Genomic DNA, 18,673 nt, shown 5'->3' on the forward strand with positions numbered 1-18,673 from the left:
GGGTGTGCTAGATCTCATTTGCTTTGGAGGAAAAAGAACGCTTACACAAACCCAATAAACCTTCCCCCCCCTCTAACTTCTGAAGCTAAAGCCTGCGTTCGGACTTTTTCCCTTGTAAAGAAGGCATGAGTAGACCCTTTTTGCTTCCTAGGATTGTGAACATAAGAAGCTGCATCAGATTCATTGGTTCATATTGCTCAGTCTGGCTCTCCCAAGCTCTCCAGGGTTGCCGCCAGGGTCTTTCGCAGCAATACTACTGGAAATCCTAAATGGGAGGGAGACTTTCCGTAAGTCAAGCATGTGTTCCATTCCAAGCTTGGACCCTCCTCAAACATCCGGACTGGTCCATTCTTAAATAGCCTTATAATTCTGACTAGATGGACCACCGAGTTTTTCTACATTGCATTAGTGCTGAAAGTTTTACAGTGGGATTAAAGGAATGGCTGAACAAGCCTGCACTGAGTTTAGGGGCTGCATTCCAATAGCATATTCTCAAACTTATTTGTGTGCCAGGATTCAACCCCAACATGTTTTCATGGGCCTTAACGTGGTGCAGTGTATGAAAGTGCCTTCAAATGTGCTTACTCTCAGCAGTACTTTGTTTACTTGCAGTATTTATGGTCCACATGCATGAAGCATTAGGGAAAGGGCTAATAGAAATTATTTGTACTTCATAATCTGTGTGAAATATCCTATTCACTTCAGTATTAAAGTGCAATATAGAACAACCCAAGATATTCCTATGTGCTATCATTATTTGTTGATGGCTCAGGCAAGTTACAAACATCAGTATTTTCCACTTTAGCAGTTAATTCCAAGAGAATGGAAGTGTCTACTTATTACATCACAGTTTTCTCTTGTGACAAGGCAGAACATGTGTTTTTTTAAGGGAGAACCACCATTCTGACACTTTCATCCAGCAGCCCTCAATGCAAACTGCAATCTGTTTTGTATTTAGCAGATCCTTAATTAATTTAGCCTGCATAACGCATGCTGCATAACTTTTTTTTTTTTAAAAAAAGAATACTCCCTTGTTCTGCCAAATACCCAACGTAATTAAGAGTTCTGGAGAATTCAAATACTTACTACTTTAAGATATTCTGTTTGATAGTGATTAAAAGGGTTTTTAAATTTAAAAGTGCTTATAAACTGCTTAATGTTTTAAAAAATCTAAGTGGTGTACAACATAACAATAACATAAAAATAACATAAAAACAAACAAAAACAAGAATTCAAAGAAATAATTGCCCTACGGCAGCTTTTGATTTTTTTCTTTTCCAGTGGACCAACATGGTTACCTCTGAGTAAAAATGTAATTCATAAAGTCTGTGGAGCAAATGATGACATATAAAGAGGCTTTTTTCACCCTATGGCTTGTATTTTTGGAGAGGTTCCATAAACTGTAATATACATTTAGAACACACACAAAGATGTTGAAAAATAGTATTTATTAGCACCCAATTTACATAAATACATAGTACAAAGGACATTTATTTGCTGCGGTAATATTTAGTAAAGCTGCTCTGTATAGTGTTACTTCAGGAAGGTCCATTTGATTTTACTCAACATAGAATGCAGGTACTGTACACAGAAATTCACTTTGCAACTCTTCAGTGCCACTGCCTTTATTAGTACCTCAGCATTGCCTCATTTACGTGAGGTATTAACAGAAGTTATTTTTGTATTTAATAATGAGAACAACTTTCTCAACCTCCAGAACAAATTTACTCAAAATCTTCCACAAACTGCTTTGCTGTTCTTTACTTTTAAAGGCAGTTAAATATTAAAAGACTGAAAAACAAACAAAAACCAGGTACTATTGATGCTTTTGCAACTAATCTGGTTTTGAGAAAAATAGCGAAATATTGAAAATGGTTCTTCAGACACACATTACTCTGCTGCTAATGATTTTTGAACTTTTGGGGATGAAATAATGGTCTCTCAGAGGAAAGCGACAACTCTAGAGTACAAAGATTCTTTTTCTGGTAAGAACTTTGTGCCTAAACTGTACTACCGACACTGCTTTCCCCATTAATGCTCAATCTTCCTAAAGCAATGAAAACAAGGGCAACACTGATTCACACCCCTAGATAACTTATGTTGGTCAAAATTTGGAAGAATCAATATATCACATTGTAACATTAAAACTTCCACATCAATACTAAGGTATCAATCCTATATTTACTGACTTGGGAGTAAGCCCCTTTGAGCGCAGTGGGGCTTACTTCTGAGTATGCATGCATACGATTGCACTGTAGAGATTTTCCACCAAAATGACTATTCTGTATACAAGCAGAAAGGCTGATTGTATTTAACCAAGGAGTACTGTCACATGCTCATTGAGGAGCATCCCTCCATCTTTTACTACAAGAACTATTCTCGGTTCATCTATGAACAATATGCAATTTATTACCCATGATAAAGACAGAAACCATGAGGACAGGTGAGCATGACTGTTCTTGGAAAGATTGACTAGACTAAGCAACCAGCCATACTCTGTGGTGCAACTGACCATTCATGCATCAGAAAATGGATAGTACACACCTCACACTGGTCCTAATTTAATCCACTCCACACATGCATTCTGTAGCCTATTCATATTTCAGCTATTCCCATATACACATCTATCTTGCTGCTATTCCCAACATGATAAAAGCGTCAAATGTTATGATCCCTAGTAACCAGCTGGAACATTCCCTTGAAACAAAACACTATGCAAGTGCAGAAGGATGGCTACTTCTGTTAAGTTTCCAGATCCCTTTTCAAAATTGGTTCCGATTTAAGTTCAACTTAAAGGTACAGTTACCTTGTCAGGAATGAAGAACACACCTTGCACTTCCAGGCTACCATCAGCAGCCTTTACTTTAAAGATGAGAATCGGACAAGTGTTTAAAGAACAAGCAGTAAAAATCAAAATTATTTAAATTCAAGTTTCTTTAGTGTTTGGAAGAGTAGGAAAAACCACTGCAGGAGAACAAAAGCCAGTGGTGGTCTAGCAATTTTGCTAACATCTAGCATGGAGGCATGTATAAAAAGAAAATAGCTGGCCAACATGCGGAAAATACAAACTAGATTATTAAAAGAAATGGAGATGATCTCGCAATATATAAAACAAAGATTAATACAAGTTTTCAGTCTAAAATACAATGTGTTGGCTCCAGAGTTGCATGGAGCAACATGCAGATCTAACCCACCTCCGCAATAAGTTTAGTCAGTAAGACAAAGTATTCTAATATAGTTTCCTTTCCCTTCAAAAGAACTGCTATTGGTAAACCTGCCCAGCGCACATTACTGTGAAATATTGTTGTCAATCTGTGTTTTCAGCTTGCAGAGTTTCAGAAAGCCAAGAACGCAGTACAAGAGACCCTTTCAGTTAATTTGGGCTGCCCAGTTACAAGATGTTACGTATTTTGTCTGGTTTCAAAAGCTGTCCTGTACTTTATATAAAATGGCACAGATGCTGTGGCACTAAAATCTGTGTTTATCATGGTCATCTGACTATTGCAGGGAATATTTTGGAAGGTGTCCACCTAGAAGCCAACTTATATTGGAACACCAGTTCCAAAAGGAGCAAGAAAAATGGTTCAGTCTGAAACCTCCAATTATTCCTTATATAATTTGGTTGGTTTTCATTAAGTTATCCATGTAAGCAATGGTGTGTTTTACTTGGCAAAAAGCTGTGTAACTTTTCTGAGTACTGGGACAAATATGCTGCAGAACTCACATCAAATTAGGATCTCTCCATTCAAACTGAGTGCAAAAAAGTTAGAATTCTCAGACCTCGTCCAATCAGAACCTAAGGCAATTCTGAAACACTTAAGTTCTATGTAAACTTCAGTGTGTATCCAATACATGAACAGCAGAAAGCGTATCTTCTGATCAACTGCAGTGTGAATTTATCAATCTATGCATTAAAAGCTTATTGGGGGAAATTGAACTTTTAAAATATTCTGGCATTCACTATGCTGCAGAAGATTCTGATTTTTAAAACTGCTCTCGCCCCCCCCCCGAGACTACTGAATCATCCAACATTTTCATCACTGCTTAGGCCAAATGTATTGCTCTGTCTTCCTTTGGACCATATCAGCAACGCCGAGGGGGGTGTCTTGTTTTCTGGGCAGCCCAGGCTTGTGCCCTAGGGAGGTCACTTCAGTCCTGCTATTGCAGTGGTTTGACTTCACCCCTGGAGGTGCACTCCACTGAATATACTCTACGTCAGGGACGGGGGAACTTGTGCAGCTCTTCCGAGCAACACGCCAGTGGTGTGCAGGGCCAGAGATAAAAGTGGAAGGAGCAACAAAGGTAAATTTCATCAAAGATTAATTTTACCTCACCCTCCTCTACATCCGGCATCCAGAAAAGAAAGAGGCATTATCAGAGTTCAAGCACATGTTCCTGCTAGGCAAAGCAGGAGGAGCGAGACCTGGGGAGAGTTCCCATGGCCAGGGAGCGAGGATTGTAGGGGCTGCTTGGGCTCCCAGCTCTGAGATAACTGTGTTCTAAGCTCACAACCTGTCAAATTCATTGCAATGCAGTTTCTAAGCAAGGGTTCCAAAAAGGTGCTTAGGCTCTAAAAGTAAACCATGTAAGATTTGTCTTAATATGGCAACTATGAAGGTAAGCTGTTCAATCTTTAATACATTTGACTTCAAGGTCATTTGCATCTGAATTAGAGAAATACATAGTGTCTGTATAAATTAAAGTAAGTATGAGGCTTCCATACAGAGAATTCAATATGAGGATATCCTAATGGAGAAACTGGAGAGATTATTACTTAAGTAGCTCTGCTTTGGTTAAAGATCTTAAGGTCAATCGAAGCATAAGAGCAGCATCCCTGCCTGTGGAAAATCTAGGTCTCAAGAAGAGTTGTAGTCCAGCCTTATTCTTGAATATTTCTACTTGCAGGGTTTCTTTACGTGGGGTAACACTGAAATATTCAGTTTCCTACTTGCATTCTGAAAAGATACATAACCAGAAGGACTATACCACATACCTTTTCTGTCTCTGTGTAGTGCTTCTTATGTTTTTAAACTTCAGCATTTTCCTACATTTTTCACTGTATCTAAATCAGGGGTGGCCAACTACTAGCCTTCCAGATGTTGTTGAACTCCTGACTCCCAACAATTCCAGCCAATGGTCAGGGATGATGGGAGTTGTAGTCCACCAACCTCAGGAGGGTTACATTAACCATACACTTGCACACACGTGTAAGACTCTGACAAAAATCAACTACGCACAGTTGTTATGACAATGTGCTGCAATTGGTGGGCCTTGGGATGAAGCCCTGTTTCCTTCCCACCCACCCACATATGTGTGGGAATATTTTAAGCATCCGTTTGTGATTTATAACAAACTGTTTCATCCAACTATGGCTCTGATCCTGGCTTGCAAAGCACCCATGTTTTGAACAAACCAGTGTTTCTCATATCTAGGGGGGCAAATGGAAAAATTTGCTTTGTTAAGACTCTAATTTCCTCCCCTTGTTTACAAAGGAAGGAGGAAAGGGAGGGGAAGTTACGCTATGGTGTGTTCTTCTAACAAATCAGAGAAGGTACCTGTGCATTGTTGGTTCACAAGTTTCTTCTAGAATTAAGCTCATGCATGCAGGTTCACCGCTCAACGATCACAGCATCAGATAACAGGCATATATACAACGGTTCCTCAGAGATCAAACCCACAGGCAGAACTTTGATATCACTGGACATGATCTTAACATTCGAATGAAGGCAGCTCACCTGGCCAGCTGCAACAGGGTCATGTAAAGGCAAAAGGGGAAAGGAAAGAATGTGGTCTGGAGGTTAACCAAATGCTTATAAATCCACAATGGTAGTGCAACCCAATACTTGCAGGTAAACAGAATAGGTCAGTCAAGGTTAGAAAGGGTCTTTTTCATCTCTAACTGAAGATAGCATCTTGAAGAAGTTATAATATTTGTGCACAGTACAATGCAGTCTATAGTACACAAGCAGAGAAGACTGACAGATACTAACAGACTCTAGAGAAGAACACAAATACAGAGTCCACAACCTCGTGGTAAGGCTACATTTTTTGTTTGTCAAAAGGCACCTCAGCCTCTAGTTATTTGCCTGTTTTCAAAGTTGCTTCACTTGGATCAGGAATTCACTAAGCAGGACTGAACAACTTCCAATCCACATTTGAATAGCAACTTTTTTCTTACATTCATAATTTAATCAAAATGGGAGTCTCCAAAACAAGCATGCTGGTCTATTAGTTGTATGTACAGCAATTTAAACATCAGCAACTATGTATTATATTGCTTAAGCAAAAAGCACAATAACCATACCTTTTATCCTTTGTACGCAACAAAGTCTGGAGAATTTTTAATACTAAAACATTAAAATTACCCATAGAATCTTCCCTTAAGACACATTTAATACATACTGTTTACAATTTCTCTTTCTATATATATATCTATATATATATATGTACACACACAATATACACAACTTTATGTATTTGTTTTTCTAAATAAATCTTTGCAATATCCTTTTAAAAATAAGATCACAGAGAGAAGGGATACATACACAGAAGTCACATATAGATAAGTATGTTTGATGCAGTTGGTCTTTCTGCTTTGACTCAAAATTGAGGTTTAACGAACGCTGAACATTTTGAGATATATTGGTAATTTTTTTGATTCCATTAAAGGGAAACATGTTGCACATCAGAATCTGCAAGAGTGGAAACTTCTACAAATAGGTATGCCACATATTTTTAGTACCAAATGCAGAAAACATGTTCAAACCTAATGCTGGTAATGCAATGACAGAGAATAAATGGTTTCTTTTCTGGATTGTGTGGTAGTTATTCCCAAAAAATGAAGGCATATTTTTATGAATTCCAAATTCTTCCAAAAACCAATTCCAACCCATTGTGTCAGCTGGGGCAGTTGGGAATTGTAGTTCAAATATCTGGAGGGCACCAAATTGGTGAAGGCTGCTCTACACACCCACACCCCATGAAAACAGCTTCCTGCTGCTGTGGAGGATGTGAATTTGGCAACCACGTTGGCCAACTCTACACCCTTTTCCTGCCAATCACCACCCTATTACAAGGGTGAGTACCAAGCAGAAAATCTCTTCCAGACAGGCCCCACCCACATGGTTGATTAAATAACTCTCTCACTAGATATATAAACACACTATTCTTAGCAGCCAAAGACTGAATCACAGAGAGGTCACTTCTATGCATGAGTGTGTGAGTAAGATTTGGAGAGGGGAGGGGTATCCAAGCAGGTTTATTCAAGATAATGAAAATTATTAGGATGCCATTAACATGCATTTCAACAGTAAGGCCTATTAAAGCCAACACAGATATCATTTCTTGTTTATTGAAAAGGGAAGAGTTTCATAATTTTACTGAGCTCAGCTATGAATGGAAGAATCATCAACATCTGAATTAAGCCTCATCCCTGTTGTAAACTGTGGTGCCAGTCACTTGTTAACAAATTCTTTCAAAGGCTTAAAATAAAACATACATTTTAAAGCATTTGTTAATATCTGCTTTAATACAATTTAGGGAAACTGCATTAATATTTGATGTTTATACCCAATCCACCTAATGTAACAGCCAGCAGGCTGAGACAAAACCAAGCCTTATTCTCCTGTACATCATTCAACCGTACAACACGTAAAAAAACAAGGAGAAGAAATAATATTTATATTATACTTCTAAGAGTTACATCACCAAATTCAGGCTGATTTTACAGAAATATATGGGTAATATTCTCGAGGAGAAAAAGCAGGCAGAAAAGTTTCTATCTACCCACATCCTACAGAAATTGAGTTTTCTGCTTCCTTATTGCCCACACTGGACTGCACATATTGTTTACAGAGGATCTCATTTTGCCCAAGGCCGGCCTGGACAAATACTGACACCTTCAAAAATAAAAACGGTTCTTCTGTATGGACCATTTGAAACAGAGGGTTTCCCAGCTCTCAGCACTAGCTGAGCTCATATAACCCAAGGAACCCCCTAATTTAGAAAAGAGCACCCTGAAAGAAAAGAAAGAAATATAACCCTAGACCATTTGCTAACATTCACTGAATTAAAGGGCATGAAGAGGAGGCTCTTGCCCTTGTCATTTGTACAGCTTGTTGTATATGTGTGTATATATATATATATATATATGCAGGTTTTGGTGTCCTCGGGTGTCTTCCCGTGTAAAAGTTGGGGTGTCTAGGCGACGTTTCGACGAGGTCTCACTCGTCATCTTCAGATGACGAGTGAGACCTCGTCGAAACGTCGCCTAGACACCCCAACTTTTACACGGGAAGACACCCGAGGACACCAAAACCTGCATTCCTGTACCCGTGAAAATCTACGAAAACATATATATATATATATATACACACACACGGCAGCTAGAGAGGAAGAGAAATATTGCGTCATACAAAGACTTTAGCAAGCGCATCTGCTCCAGCACTGGCGATATAACATTTCGAGGGATGGAATGCTACGTCATGAATGGATTCGTCGTGTTTCTTGCGATGAGCCGTAAACTCCTGAATGCAGGTCTTGCTTTCAAGGTTCCATAAGCGTATTGAACAGTCGTGGCCTAGGTTAGGCAAAGAAGAGGAAAAACATTTAGATTTGCAGTTACGTTTAATTAAGAGTAGATTAAGAGGGGATATGGGATGTACTTACTGCCGGACATCAAGTACAAGCCATTAGGATCAACAGCGAGACTTGTGACTGCATCCAAGTGGGCCACCATGGAATGGATCAATTTTCCTTTGAAATTAAAGAAATTTTAAAAAAAACAACTTGTCAGAGCTTTAATAAAGCTTTAACAGAACTTATGGGAAATGATACTGATATCAAGCATACTAGCAACTATTCTCATTGAAACAGAGGATCTTTGAATATGAGCATAGCCCCCTTCCCTTTGGAAAGTGACCACCTGACTGTGTCTCTGTGCTGGTCACTTTCACTTTCTCGGTTACTTCCTAGAGCTCTGCTTCCCAAACCTGGTACCTGGTTCAGGTCCCTTCCCGCAGTTAAAAAAGTGAAAGAAGCATTCACTTTCACACTAAAAAAAAAAACATACCAAAGGGCTCTACCCAACACTGCAGCTCCACTTGCACATATTTCTGTGCATGCATGTGTTCCTCTCTTGTCCCTTCCAGCCCCCTGCACACCCTCAGAATCAGCTCCAGGGGCCTGGAGCAGATTTTAGGGGCAAGAGTGGAAATGAGTTGAACTCTGTTCCTGCAGCATTAGGTACAACCTAGACAGGTTTTTACTCATTAGCTCCCACGGAAATAAGCACGCATCTTCCTTACAGCTGCCACACAGATTGTTGCTGCTCTGCATCCCACTTCCCTACTTTGCCCAGTCAATCAAGGATGGAACAGGTTGTTTCAGGGTAATGATGCTGGGAGTTCCCTGTACAGGCGACATCCCAGCGCACCCTTGTTCACTCTTTTGTGATGTCACTGTCCATATAGTAATGGGGGTGGGAGAACTAACAATGCACGGGGTCACACCACTCTGATGGAGAAAAGGTAGAATGCATCCATCACAGTGTGTGAGTTTTTACAAGGCACACTTCAGCATTTTTCACAGCAGAGTGGTGTGTCCTGGCACATATCTTAGAAATCCCTATCCTGAATAACGTTACTATCAATTGAAGTAAACTGCAGAAGGGTGGATTCTCACATAATCAGATACAAAATGGATAACGACCACCCATCATTTGTGCTCAATACTTGCAAATAAATCCTTCAATGTTCCCCTTTAAAATGGAAGCAATGACCCAATCCTGCCTTAGTTGCCATATCCATATATTATGCAGAGATGCAGAGGTAAAGCAGAGATTTCTACAAGTGCTTTGATACAGTATGTTAATCATTCATATGTACCCCCAATTTTGTTGTTCCAAGTGCAAAGCAAAACCTGCCCTGAGCTCAGTTTGCTACATCAAAGAAAAGGTAGCTCAATTCACGGAAAACAGAGTCTGAACTCCTAGGCAGCTTAGATATGAGCTTTTGAAAGCAAACCTTGCAAGTCACAAGGCTGAAGTTATCTAGTGGCTCAGGTTTAACAAAGTTGCTTGTATTAACTCTGCCTACTGATCCTTTGCCAAACTAAGCAGGAAACACCTGGACCAAAACTTCTAGAATTAAATAACAGAGTTCATTAACACAGTGCCTAGCTTTGGAATATGATGCATTGTGTGTGTTTTTGTTTTAAGCACATAATTAAGATACCAATTGAAATGACTGCAAGTTTTCTAACAGTTATGATTTACATATTTTCCTTCACTGCGGGTGAACATGGAGAACATGGAGCTTTAAGAACAAGGGTAAGAAGTCTAAGCGCTCCTCTTTCAGATATTTAGAAGGGGACAAACACACACAAGCATCTATAAGCTTTGGCAGCAATTCCATCTTGTGCAGTGTGGAAATTTGGGGTGCATAAATTTCCCTCCATGATCCTGTGGACCATCCACTTTTCTGTAGCAAAGACAAGCATCAGGATTGGCTGGGAAGGATGTTAAAGCTGTAACTCAAATGCTGAGCCACACCAATTCCTCTGCGCAGCCAATAAGCCTTTACAGTGGTACCTTGGTTTGCAACCGCTTTGGATTACAACCATGTCAAACCCGGAACTGCGTGTCCCTTTTTTTAGATTACAACCCATTTTTTTATTACAACCCTTTTTTATATATAACAACCAATTTTTTTTGGGGGGGGGAGGCCCCACTGGCGAAAGCGCGCCTTGGGTTACAACCTGTTTTGGTTTACAACCGGACCTCCAGAAGGATTATGGTTGTAAACCAAGGTACCACTGTATTCCTGTCATCCGTTTTACAAGTCATAGAACTTTCAAACCTCAATTTCAAGATTTCTCTCTAAATGGGTTGGACTTCAGACAATTTCATGATATTTTTGTTTTTTTATGTTAGGCCTACTGAGGGAAGAATTATGCTTACCTGTGTTATTGTCATAGAATTTGATGTGTCTATCCTCATGGGCTGTGATACTAATTGGAAGAGTTGGATGGCTGATTACTTTGTTTATTTGGCAAGAAGAGGTGACTGCTAAAGGAATGAACAAGTGCAAACACAGTCAACACAGAAAAATTATTTCATTCACATAAGCCAGTGGTTTTTAAGCAGTGTGCTGTGGCACCCTGGGGTGCCTTGAGTGATCAGGGGTGCCGCAGGCAACACTGGCCTCTGTCCTTCTTTCCTTCCCTCCCTTTCTCTGATGGCCTCTTGCATCTCTGCCTCCCAAAGGTTTGCACAGCTGTTTGTTGCAAGCTCCCCAGGTGCCCCTGGGGCTGGCCAGGGGGTGCTTCCCAGGCCCCTGTGGGGCAGTGTGAGGAGGCACCTCTCTTTGGGCCAGGGTGGCAGCTCAGAGACCAGGAGTGGCAGCTGCAGCTGCCCAGAGAACAGCCCCAAGGAGAAGGGAGCAGAGAGGAGGCTGAGGGGACACGCCACAAGGGAGGGTGTTCGAAAAAGGGTGAGGGGCTGCTGGCTCTGCAGGCAAGGGGTGGCATAACTGGGCTCTTGAGCTCCACAGGGGTGCTGCAAAAAAGCATGTGGTTGGTCAAGGAAACTGTGGACCCAAAAAGGTTGAAAACCTCTGAAACAAGCTATTGGAAAGACTAACGACCTGATTTAGCAGGCCAATCTGGTGCAAAAATCCCAACATGTTCAGTCCACTCAATCTACTTGTACCTTACTATGCTCATTCAATATATTGTCAACCTGCTTCTCAAACTAACCTACGTATAATTCAGGAACACCATACAGTTGCATAGGGGATGGTGGAAACCTAATATTTAAGGAAGCCCAAAATACCTATGGATCATATAAGGAAGCATGGCAAGTGGGTGATGAGGGTCAGGGAGAATAAGAGAGCTAATCTGCTATTTCCTCATATTTGTTATTTCAGAATTGTTTGTATTAGAGTACATTTATGGCTAGATTTATCAGTCCCATGTGGACTGACGCCAGCAGTCCATCAAAGACGATTAGGTGCAAACATCAGTATCCTAAATGGAAGTACACTTCATTTAATTCCCTTCTATGCATGATGGTCTCAGACTTTATCAATATAAACACGAACAATGAAAACACATGGAAATAACCCCTTTGGAATACATACTAGTATCTGCGTTGGACTCCAAGTTAAGGATGCGTTGTCTTGTTTCCATGTTATATATGCTTGTGTGGCCACTATTAAAGGATGCTACCATGTGGCTTGGGTCACTGCTCACAATGTCCACAGAAGATGGAATCCCCATCTCTACAAAAGCAGAAGAGTGTTAGGAAGAATAGGAAGCTTGGTCCATTAGCCACTACCTGAAAGCAGCCACATTCATTCATTTTCTTGGCACAAATCTAGAAGTCATTTCAAATTTTCCAGCCAAGTTGGTAAAAGCAAGAAATATGGTTTCTCAAGTGTCCAAAGAGATGTGTGAATGTTGGACTATTAGAACTCTGTTTCAGTAGTGAGCCAATCAATCCTCAAACCCGTTACATTTACATAGGTATCAGGACCTGCTGTAACCTGAGATGTGCAGTGCACCCACCATGCCCAAGAAGAGAAGAGTAGCAAGAGCTAGTATACTGACTCATGCACCACAAATGTCTTATGGATTAATATTGGGTGGGCAAGTACAAAGGTTCAGAAAGGAAGGCAGAAGGGCTCTAGGTAGACAAGAAAGAGAGTCTAGGTCAGAGCTTTGGAAACTTTTCACACACTGGGAGGAGCATGGGGAACATTCACGCAGCACATCGCAGCCGACATGCTAACGTGTTTGACACACAGTTTGGAAAGCTTGGGTCTAGGCTATAGCAGCTCTGCTGCAAGGCCCATGTCATCTAGCAGAATCTCTCATGGAATCTGGTAAACTATGCACCACACATCATAGGGCGGTGACCTGAATGGAAACAGGCATTTTCCATTGGCAGGAGAGAAAAACAGAGAGAGAAGATGCCTGCCTCCCAGAATGCTATGCTCTTGTCACCGGATGAGATCATACCCAACGAGTGAATGGATTCTGACCGACGCAAATCAGGCATGTTCTCATATTGCCCCTGACTATGGAATGCCTTTCATTCTTCCATATGCAAAGCAGTTGTCAACTGTTTCAGACATATTGTGAAGCCTTGTTTTTTTGTCCAGGCTTTCCCTGAAGCCAAAATATTTCTTAAACATGAACCTAGAATCTATGATGAAGAAGTGTTCAGTGTTGTCCAGTGTGCGTGCTACAATAATAGTTGTATATTTTTTTCCATTTTTAAACTTCTAATGTATTGCCTCAGGAGGAAAACAGCAAGATTCAAATATAGTGGTTTGCTATGTAACTTACTATTGCATTATTGCTTAAAAAATGAATCTCTCATTATAATGCCCCAAATATAGCAATCAACATGTTCTATTAACAGTGGCTACTTTATAAAAAAAAAACAGTTGTGAGATTCTGCAACACACACATCCTTCAAAACAAATGCAACCGGCAAGTGGGGTTTTGATTCTCATCTCACGCTTTCCCAGCAAGAGTCAATGTAGTGATGCTGGGAATCCACTAAAACCCAAAGGCATACTAAAATCAACCTACCTGTATTGCACAATTATGTCAGAGTGTGGTTATAAACAGAAGCATGGATAATTAAAAGCGAAGTTCCTTTTGATAGTGTTACAATCCAGGAGATTTATTAAATACCTTGATTATCATTAAATATGTTCAGAGCTGGAGAGATCTCCAAAGCTTTCCATAAACGGATAGTGCCATCTGCTGAACAGGAGAGCAAGCGCTGGTGTGCTCCACTGTAAACCAAGCCCCACACTGCATCCGTGTGGCCTACAAATGCACCTCTTAAGACTGAAGGATCTGTGGGATGAAAAAATGCACAATACAAAAGGAAATGGGATTTCTTTATAAATAGTATGTGCTGTAAAGATGCTCTAATGGCAGTTTACAAGCCCTCTTGTCCTTCCTTAACAGCAGAATTCCTGACAACACTGACTGCTGACTCAGTCTACCTCCAAAGCAACAATACATCATGACCTTCTTCCATATCTTTTTTCCTATTACTGGGATCCTAAGCCAAGATTGCTTCCAAATTACAGAACTATCCCGTGTGATCTCTTTTCAGGCATTTCTCTTTCACCCGGTTCAAGCTGCATTTTTTTCCTGAATAGAACCGTTTTTCCTTTTTCATAGTCAGTTGCACTGCTTTCAATAAGCTGTTGTGCATTTTTAACGTGCTCCCGTGCCCCCCGCTAAAAGAGAAACCTGTAAAAAAAGGGGGGACACTTACCATAGGAATCATAAGGGTCAATATTTGGGTTTGTAGTATTCCAGCCCTGAATGCGGCCATCAGTTCCCCCACTATAACACTGCTCACCAGTATTACTCATTACCACACAAAGCACAGGACTGCTGCAAGAGGAAGCAATACTGATTTAGTAGAGTTTTATTTCAAATATTTTCATTTCTATACTGCTTTATATTTTTAAGGGAAAAAAATCTCAAAGTGGTTTACAACACATTAAAACACCAATAAAACAATCCACAATAAAACATTACTGAAGAAAATGAATGTGGCGTATACCTTCAAAGCAACATAATTGACAGGAAACATTTTTTCCTTCTGCCTCCTGGCATGCATTCCTCCTCTACATGATCCCCTCAACAAGGTATTTACGGAACTGCCATAACGGGGCCAATGAGGTCATAAGCTACAGGGCTCTGGCAGCAGATCACACCCCCATCAGCAGCCCATGGCGCTATCTGCCACTGCTGCCATCCACCTGCAGAGCGCCACTTTCACTCTTGCTGCTGTGGTAAGTAAAACAGCATTTGCTTCTGCAGGGAAATGGCCAGCAGCACTTAGATAGGTTGCCTCCCGAGTGCTGGTCTTCACCTCGCTCTGAGCAAAGCATTGTGGGCGAGGTGGCCTCAGAGAGCGCAGCTCTGCTGCAACAGCAGGAAATACTGTTTAACATTAAGAATTTAAGCAGTATGTGCCAACACTAGAACAAAGCACCGGGGGTAGTGAAGCTGCCCTCCAGGGCCACGTCACACACAATGCCTTGCGCTGCGAATAACTCTTCGATGAGATGGCCTTGGAAGTGCTGGTGGTGCTCATGCTGATCGTTCAGGAGGGGAAAAGTGGCAGCAGCCCACCTCGGGGGGGGGGCACATTGTCATGGGATGGCTCTGGCCATAACCTCGCTTTTTAGTCCATTTTCAACCACTTTTAAATTGTCCCTTCCCTATCCCTGCTGCACACTTATCAACCTCTTTGGCCATTCCTCTCCAATTCACATGCTGAAGACAGTTAAGTCCCTCTTGGTAAGTAAGTGTTGTATCTGTGCTCTGCGTGGTACGTAACAAGACACTAGCACCACACAAGCGAAAGGCGAAAGGAGAAAAAAGCAAAAAAAAGGGAAGGTTAATGCAATCTGCCTCACCAGAGGCTGAACTGCAGTTCAGATTGCACCATCACCTTGCCAGGCTGCAGCTTTTACCAGCCCCACCCCTTTTGGAAGGAAGAATTCACTAGCATACTAGAGGAGTGGTGAGCTGAGCTTGAGCCACAAGAAGAAGAAACCACATGACCATTTGACAGACTGAGTCAATACACTGTTTATGCCATAAAAGGAGAACTCTGTCAAGTGCTGCAGCTATATTCTCTGATAACGAAAGAAGTTTCTGAATGTTGACTTACTTGTGTGCCCTGAAAGTGTAGATAGGTTCAACATCAAGAGAGGCACTCCTAAACAAAATTAAAAAGCAGAATCACAGGTTCAGAAAATATTTGTTAAGGCATGAAAAGGTTAGCTTCCCGGTTGGCCTAAACCAGGCATAGGCAAACTCAGCCCTCCGGATGCTTTGGGACTACAATTCCCATAATCCCTGACTACTGGTCCTGTGAGCTAGGGATGATAGGTGTTGTAGTCCCCAAAACATCTGGAGGGCTGAGTTTGCCTATGCCTGGCCTAAACTCACAGGAAGCTTTTGAATACTTTTAACTCCACATTCGCACTAAGTGTCCCTGACTCCTCCTCTTTGCCGCTCCCCACTTTTTATAAGCCACAGGCAGGCAGTTCTTGTTCTTGTAAAAATCATAATCAAACAAACAAAGAATCAAAAAGGACTGTGAAAGAATCAGCAAGAGCTGATTTCAGTGGCCAACCACCAATAGCTTATATACTGTGTAAGGAAAAAAACAAAAAATGTGGCTCTTGCAAAGCTATTTTATGTGTGTATATACAGTATGTATTTATGTATATCCCACTTTTCATCATGTAGGTCTTGAAGAGGCTTACAAAACAACAAAATATACAATATTCAAAATTTTAAACATAAATTAAAACCTCTAAAACTTTAAAACTCAAGAATTTTCTCCCCCCCCCCCAAAGTAAAACATCTGAGAAATATTCAAGCAAAGGCCTCCTCAGATAAAACAGTTTTGACCAAGAGTCCCGAGATTTAGTAGGGGCAGAGATGGTGTTTGTTGAACTTCCTGTGGGAAGGGCTCCCTCCGATGATCCCAGTAATTAACTTGGGGTTAAGTTATGCTGGGCCTAGGTTATTCAGGGTTTTGTACACTAGCAGAAGAACCCTGAACTTGGCTCAATAGTACACAGGAAGCCAGTGCAGGTCTTTTAACACCAGTGTCATGTGTTGGAGGTAGTCTGCCCCCTTCACTGGTCTACCCGCAGCATTCTAATGAATATTCACAGAACCAAGCAATTCTTGTTGTGGCAACAGCTACCTCCCCCCCCCCCATAAATACCAACTGATCCTTCCTAAGATTCTTGAGCTATAGGAGAATAGTGAAGACTATGAATAAGTTCCCTTTTCTTATAATGGCAACAGGTTGTTACTTAAATAGGACCTTTATTTGCTTTTATATAATTTGATATGATACACGATCACATATATACATATACACGCGCCATTTATGGATGGGTGTCCATCAATATGCAGATGATACCCAGCTCTACCTCTCTTTCAAATCAGAACCAGTGAAGGTGGTGAAAGTCCTGTGTGAGTGCCTGGAGGCGGTTAGAGGATAGATGGCGGCTAATGGATTGAAGTTGAATCCTGACAAGACAGAAGTACTGTTTTTGGGGGACAGGGGGTGGGCTGGTGTGGAGGACTCCCTGGTCCTGAATAGGGTAACTGTGCCCCTGAAGGACCAGGTGCGCAGCCTGGGAGTCATTTTGGACTCACAGCTGTCCATGGAGGCGCAGGTCAATTCTGTATCCAGGGCAGCTGTCTACCAACTCCACCTGGTACGCAGGCTGAGACCCTACCTGCCCGCGGACTGTCTCGCCAGAGTGGTGCATGCTCTAGTTATCTCCCGCTTGGACTACTGCAATGCACTCTACGTGGGGCTACCTTTGAAGGTGACTCAGAAACTACAAATCATCCAGAATGCGGCAGCTAGACTGGTGACTGGGGGCAGCCGCCGAGACCACATAACACCGGTCTTGAAAGACCTACATTGGTTCCCAGTACGTTTCCGAGCACAATTCAAAGTGCTGGTGTTGACCTTTAAAGCCCTAAACAGCCTCGGCCCAGTATACCTGAAGGAGCGTCTCCACCCCCATCATTCTGCCCAGACGCTGAGGTCTAGCGCCGAGGGCCTTCTGGTGGTTCCCTCATTGCGAGAAGCAAAGCTACAGGGAACCAGGCAGAGGGCCTTCTCAGTAGTGGCGCCCGCCCTGTGGAACGCCCTCCCATCAGATGTCAAAGCGATAAACAACTACCTGACATTCAGAAGACATCTTAAGGCAGCCCTGTTCAGGGAAGTTTTTAATGTGTGATATTTTAGTGTTTTTTGGTTTCTATGAAAGCCGCCCAGAGTGGCTGGGGAAACCCAGCCAGATGGGCGGGGTACAAATAAATTAATTATTATTATTATTATTATTATTTATAAGACTTATAAATGTTTCTAATGTTTAAATCTAACTGGCATGGATTCTGGAAGAGAAACAATATTCCTTAACCCAATAAGTGAGTCAGCAGGTAATATTTATCCTTGAGAGGATTAATCAGGCCTAAACTAGTCATTATGTTGCTACCATGTTTCTACAATGATTAGTTTAAAAAATTAATCTCCACATATCTTTTAACAATCACAATCTTACTTTTTTGCTGGAGATGTTTTCTGTAAATTCCACATTTTTAATGTATGGTCTTCGGATGCAGTAATTAACACAGGTTCAACTGGATGGAAAGCAAGACCTCTTATTCCATCAAAATGACTCCTTAAGGTGAATTTGGGGTTCCAGGTCTTCCTCAGTGCATCTTTATTGTTTGCTATCTGTGGTAATAAAAACAAAAGCTTCAGTTTAGCCAATGTGAGGCGGGGAACTATCAAAACAGATGGTATTTCATTTTCCTGCTATCAAATGCTGAGTTTGGACTATGTGGAAGAAAAAGTAACAAGACAAAATAGAGATGCAACTGTTTTTTCCTATTAAAGTTAACCCTCCAGTCATTAAAGTCAACAACAACAAAAAAACGTCAAGAGCAGCACGACCTGTATTTCCTCATTCTAACAGTGTTGCCTGCAAAACAGCATGAGATGGAACCTTGAGGGGACAAGCATTCTCTTTTAAGAAATACACAGCATGCCTTATGAATAGTTGGCAGCTGTATCAATAAACTTCAAGCT

General features: G+C 41.3%; 1 protein-coding gene across 4 annotated transcripts in view; it reads right to left on the bottom strand.

The window, feature by feature from the left end:
* Positions 1–1,431: 1,431 nt before the first annotated feature.
* STRN (striatin) overlaps positions 1,432–18,673 on the bottom strand; it is a 55,337-nt gene continuing 38,095 nt past the window's right edge. For 3 of the 4 annotated variants that reach the window (XM_083496837.1, XM_083496840.1, XM_083496839.1), the window contains 9 exons: positions 18,144–18,319; positions 15,713–15,760; positions 14,300–14,421; positions 13,702–13,869; positions 12,138–12,278; positions 10,958–11,065; positions 8,668–8,754; positions 8,346–8,578; positions 1,432–8,113 (listed from right to left, as the gene is read on the bottom strand). In XM_083496837.1, coding sequence (XP_083352963.1) covers positions 8,409–8,578; positions 8,668–8,754; positions 10,958–11,065; positions 12,138–12,278; positions 13,702–13,869; positions 14,300–14,421; positions 15,713–15,760; positions 18,144–18,319 — 1,020 coding nt within the window. In that variant the 3' untranslated portion in view covers positions 1,432–8,113; positions 8,346–8,408. The remainder of the gene's footprint in view (positions 8,114–8,345; positions 8,579–8,667; positions 8,755–10,957; positions 11,066–12,137; positions 12,279–13,701; positions 13,870–14,299; positions 14,422–15,712; positions 15,761–18,143; positions 18,320–18,673) is intronic. The other variant, XM_083496838.1, reaches the window with a different exon arrangement.

The sequence above is a fragment of the Podarcis liolepis genome (genome assembly GCF_965112155.1).
Source record: "Podarcis liolepis genome assembly, chromosome: 3".
NCBI lineage: Eukaryota > Metazoa > Chordata > Lepidosauria > Squamata > Lacertidae > Podarcis > Podarcis liolepis.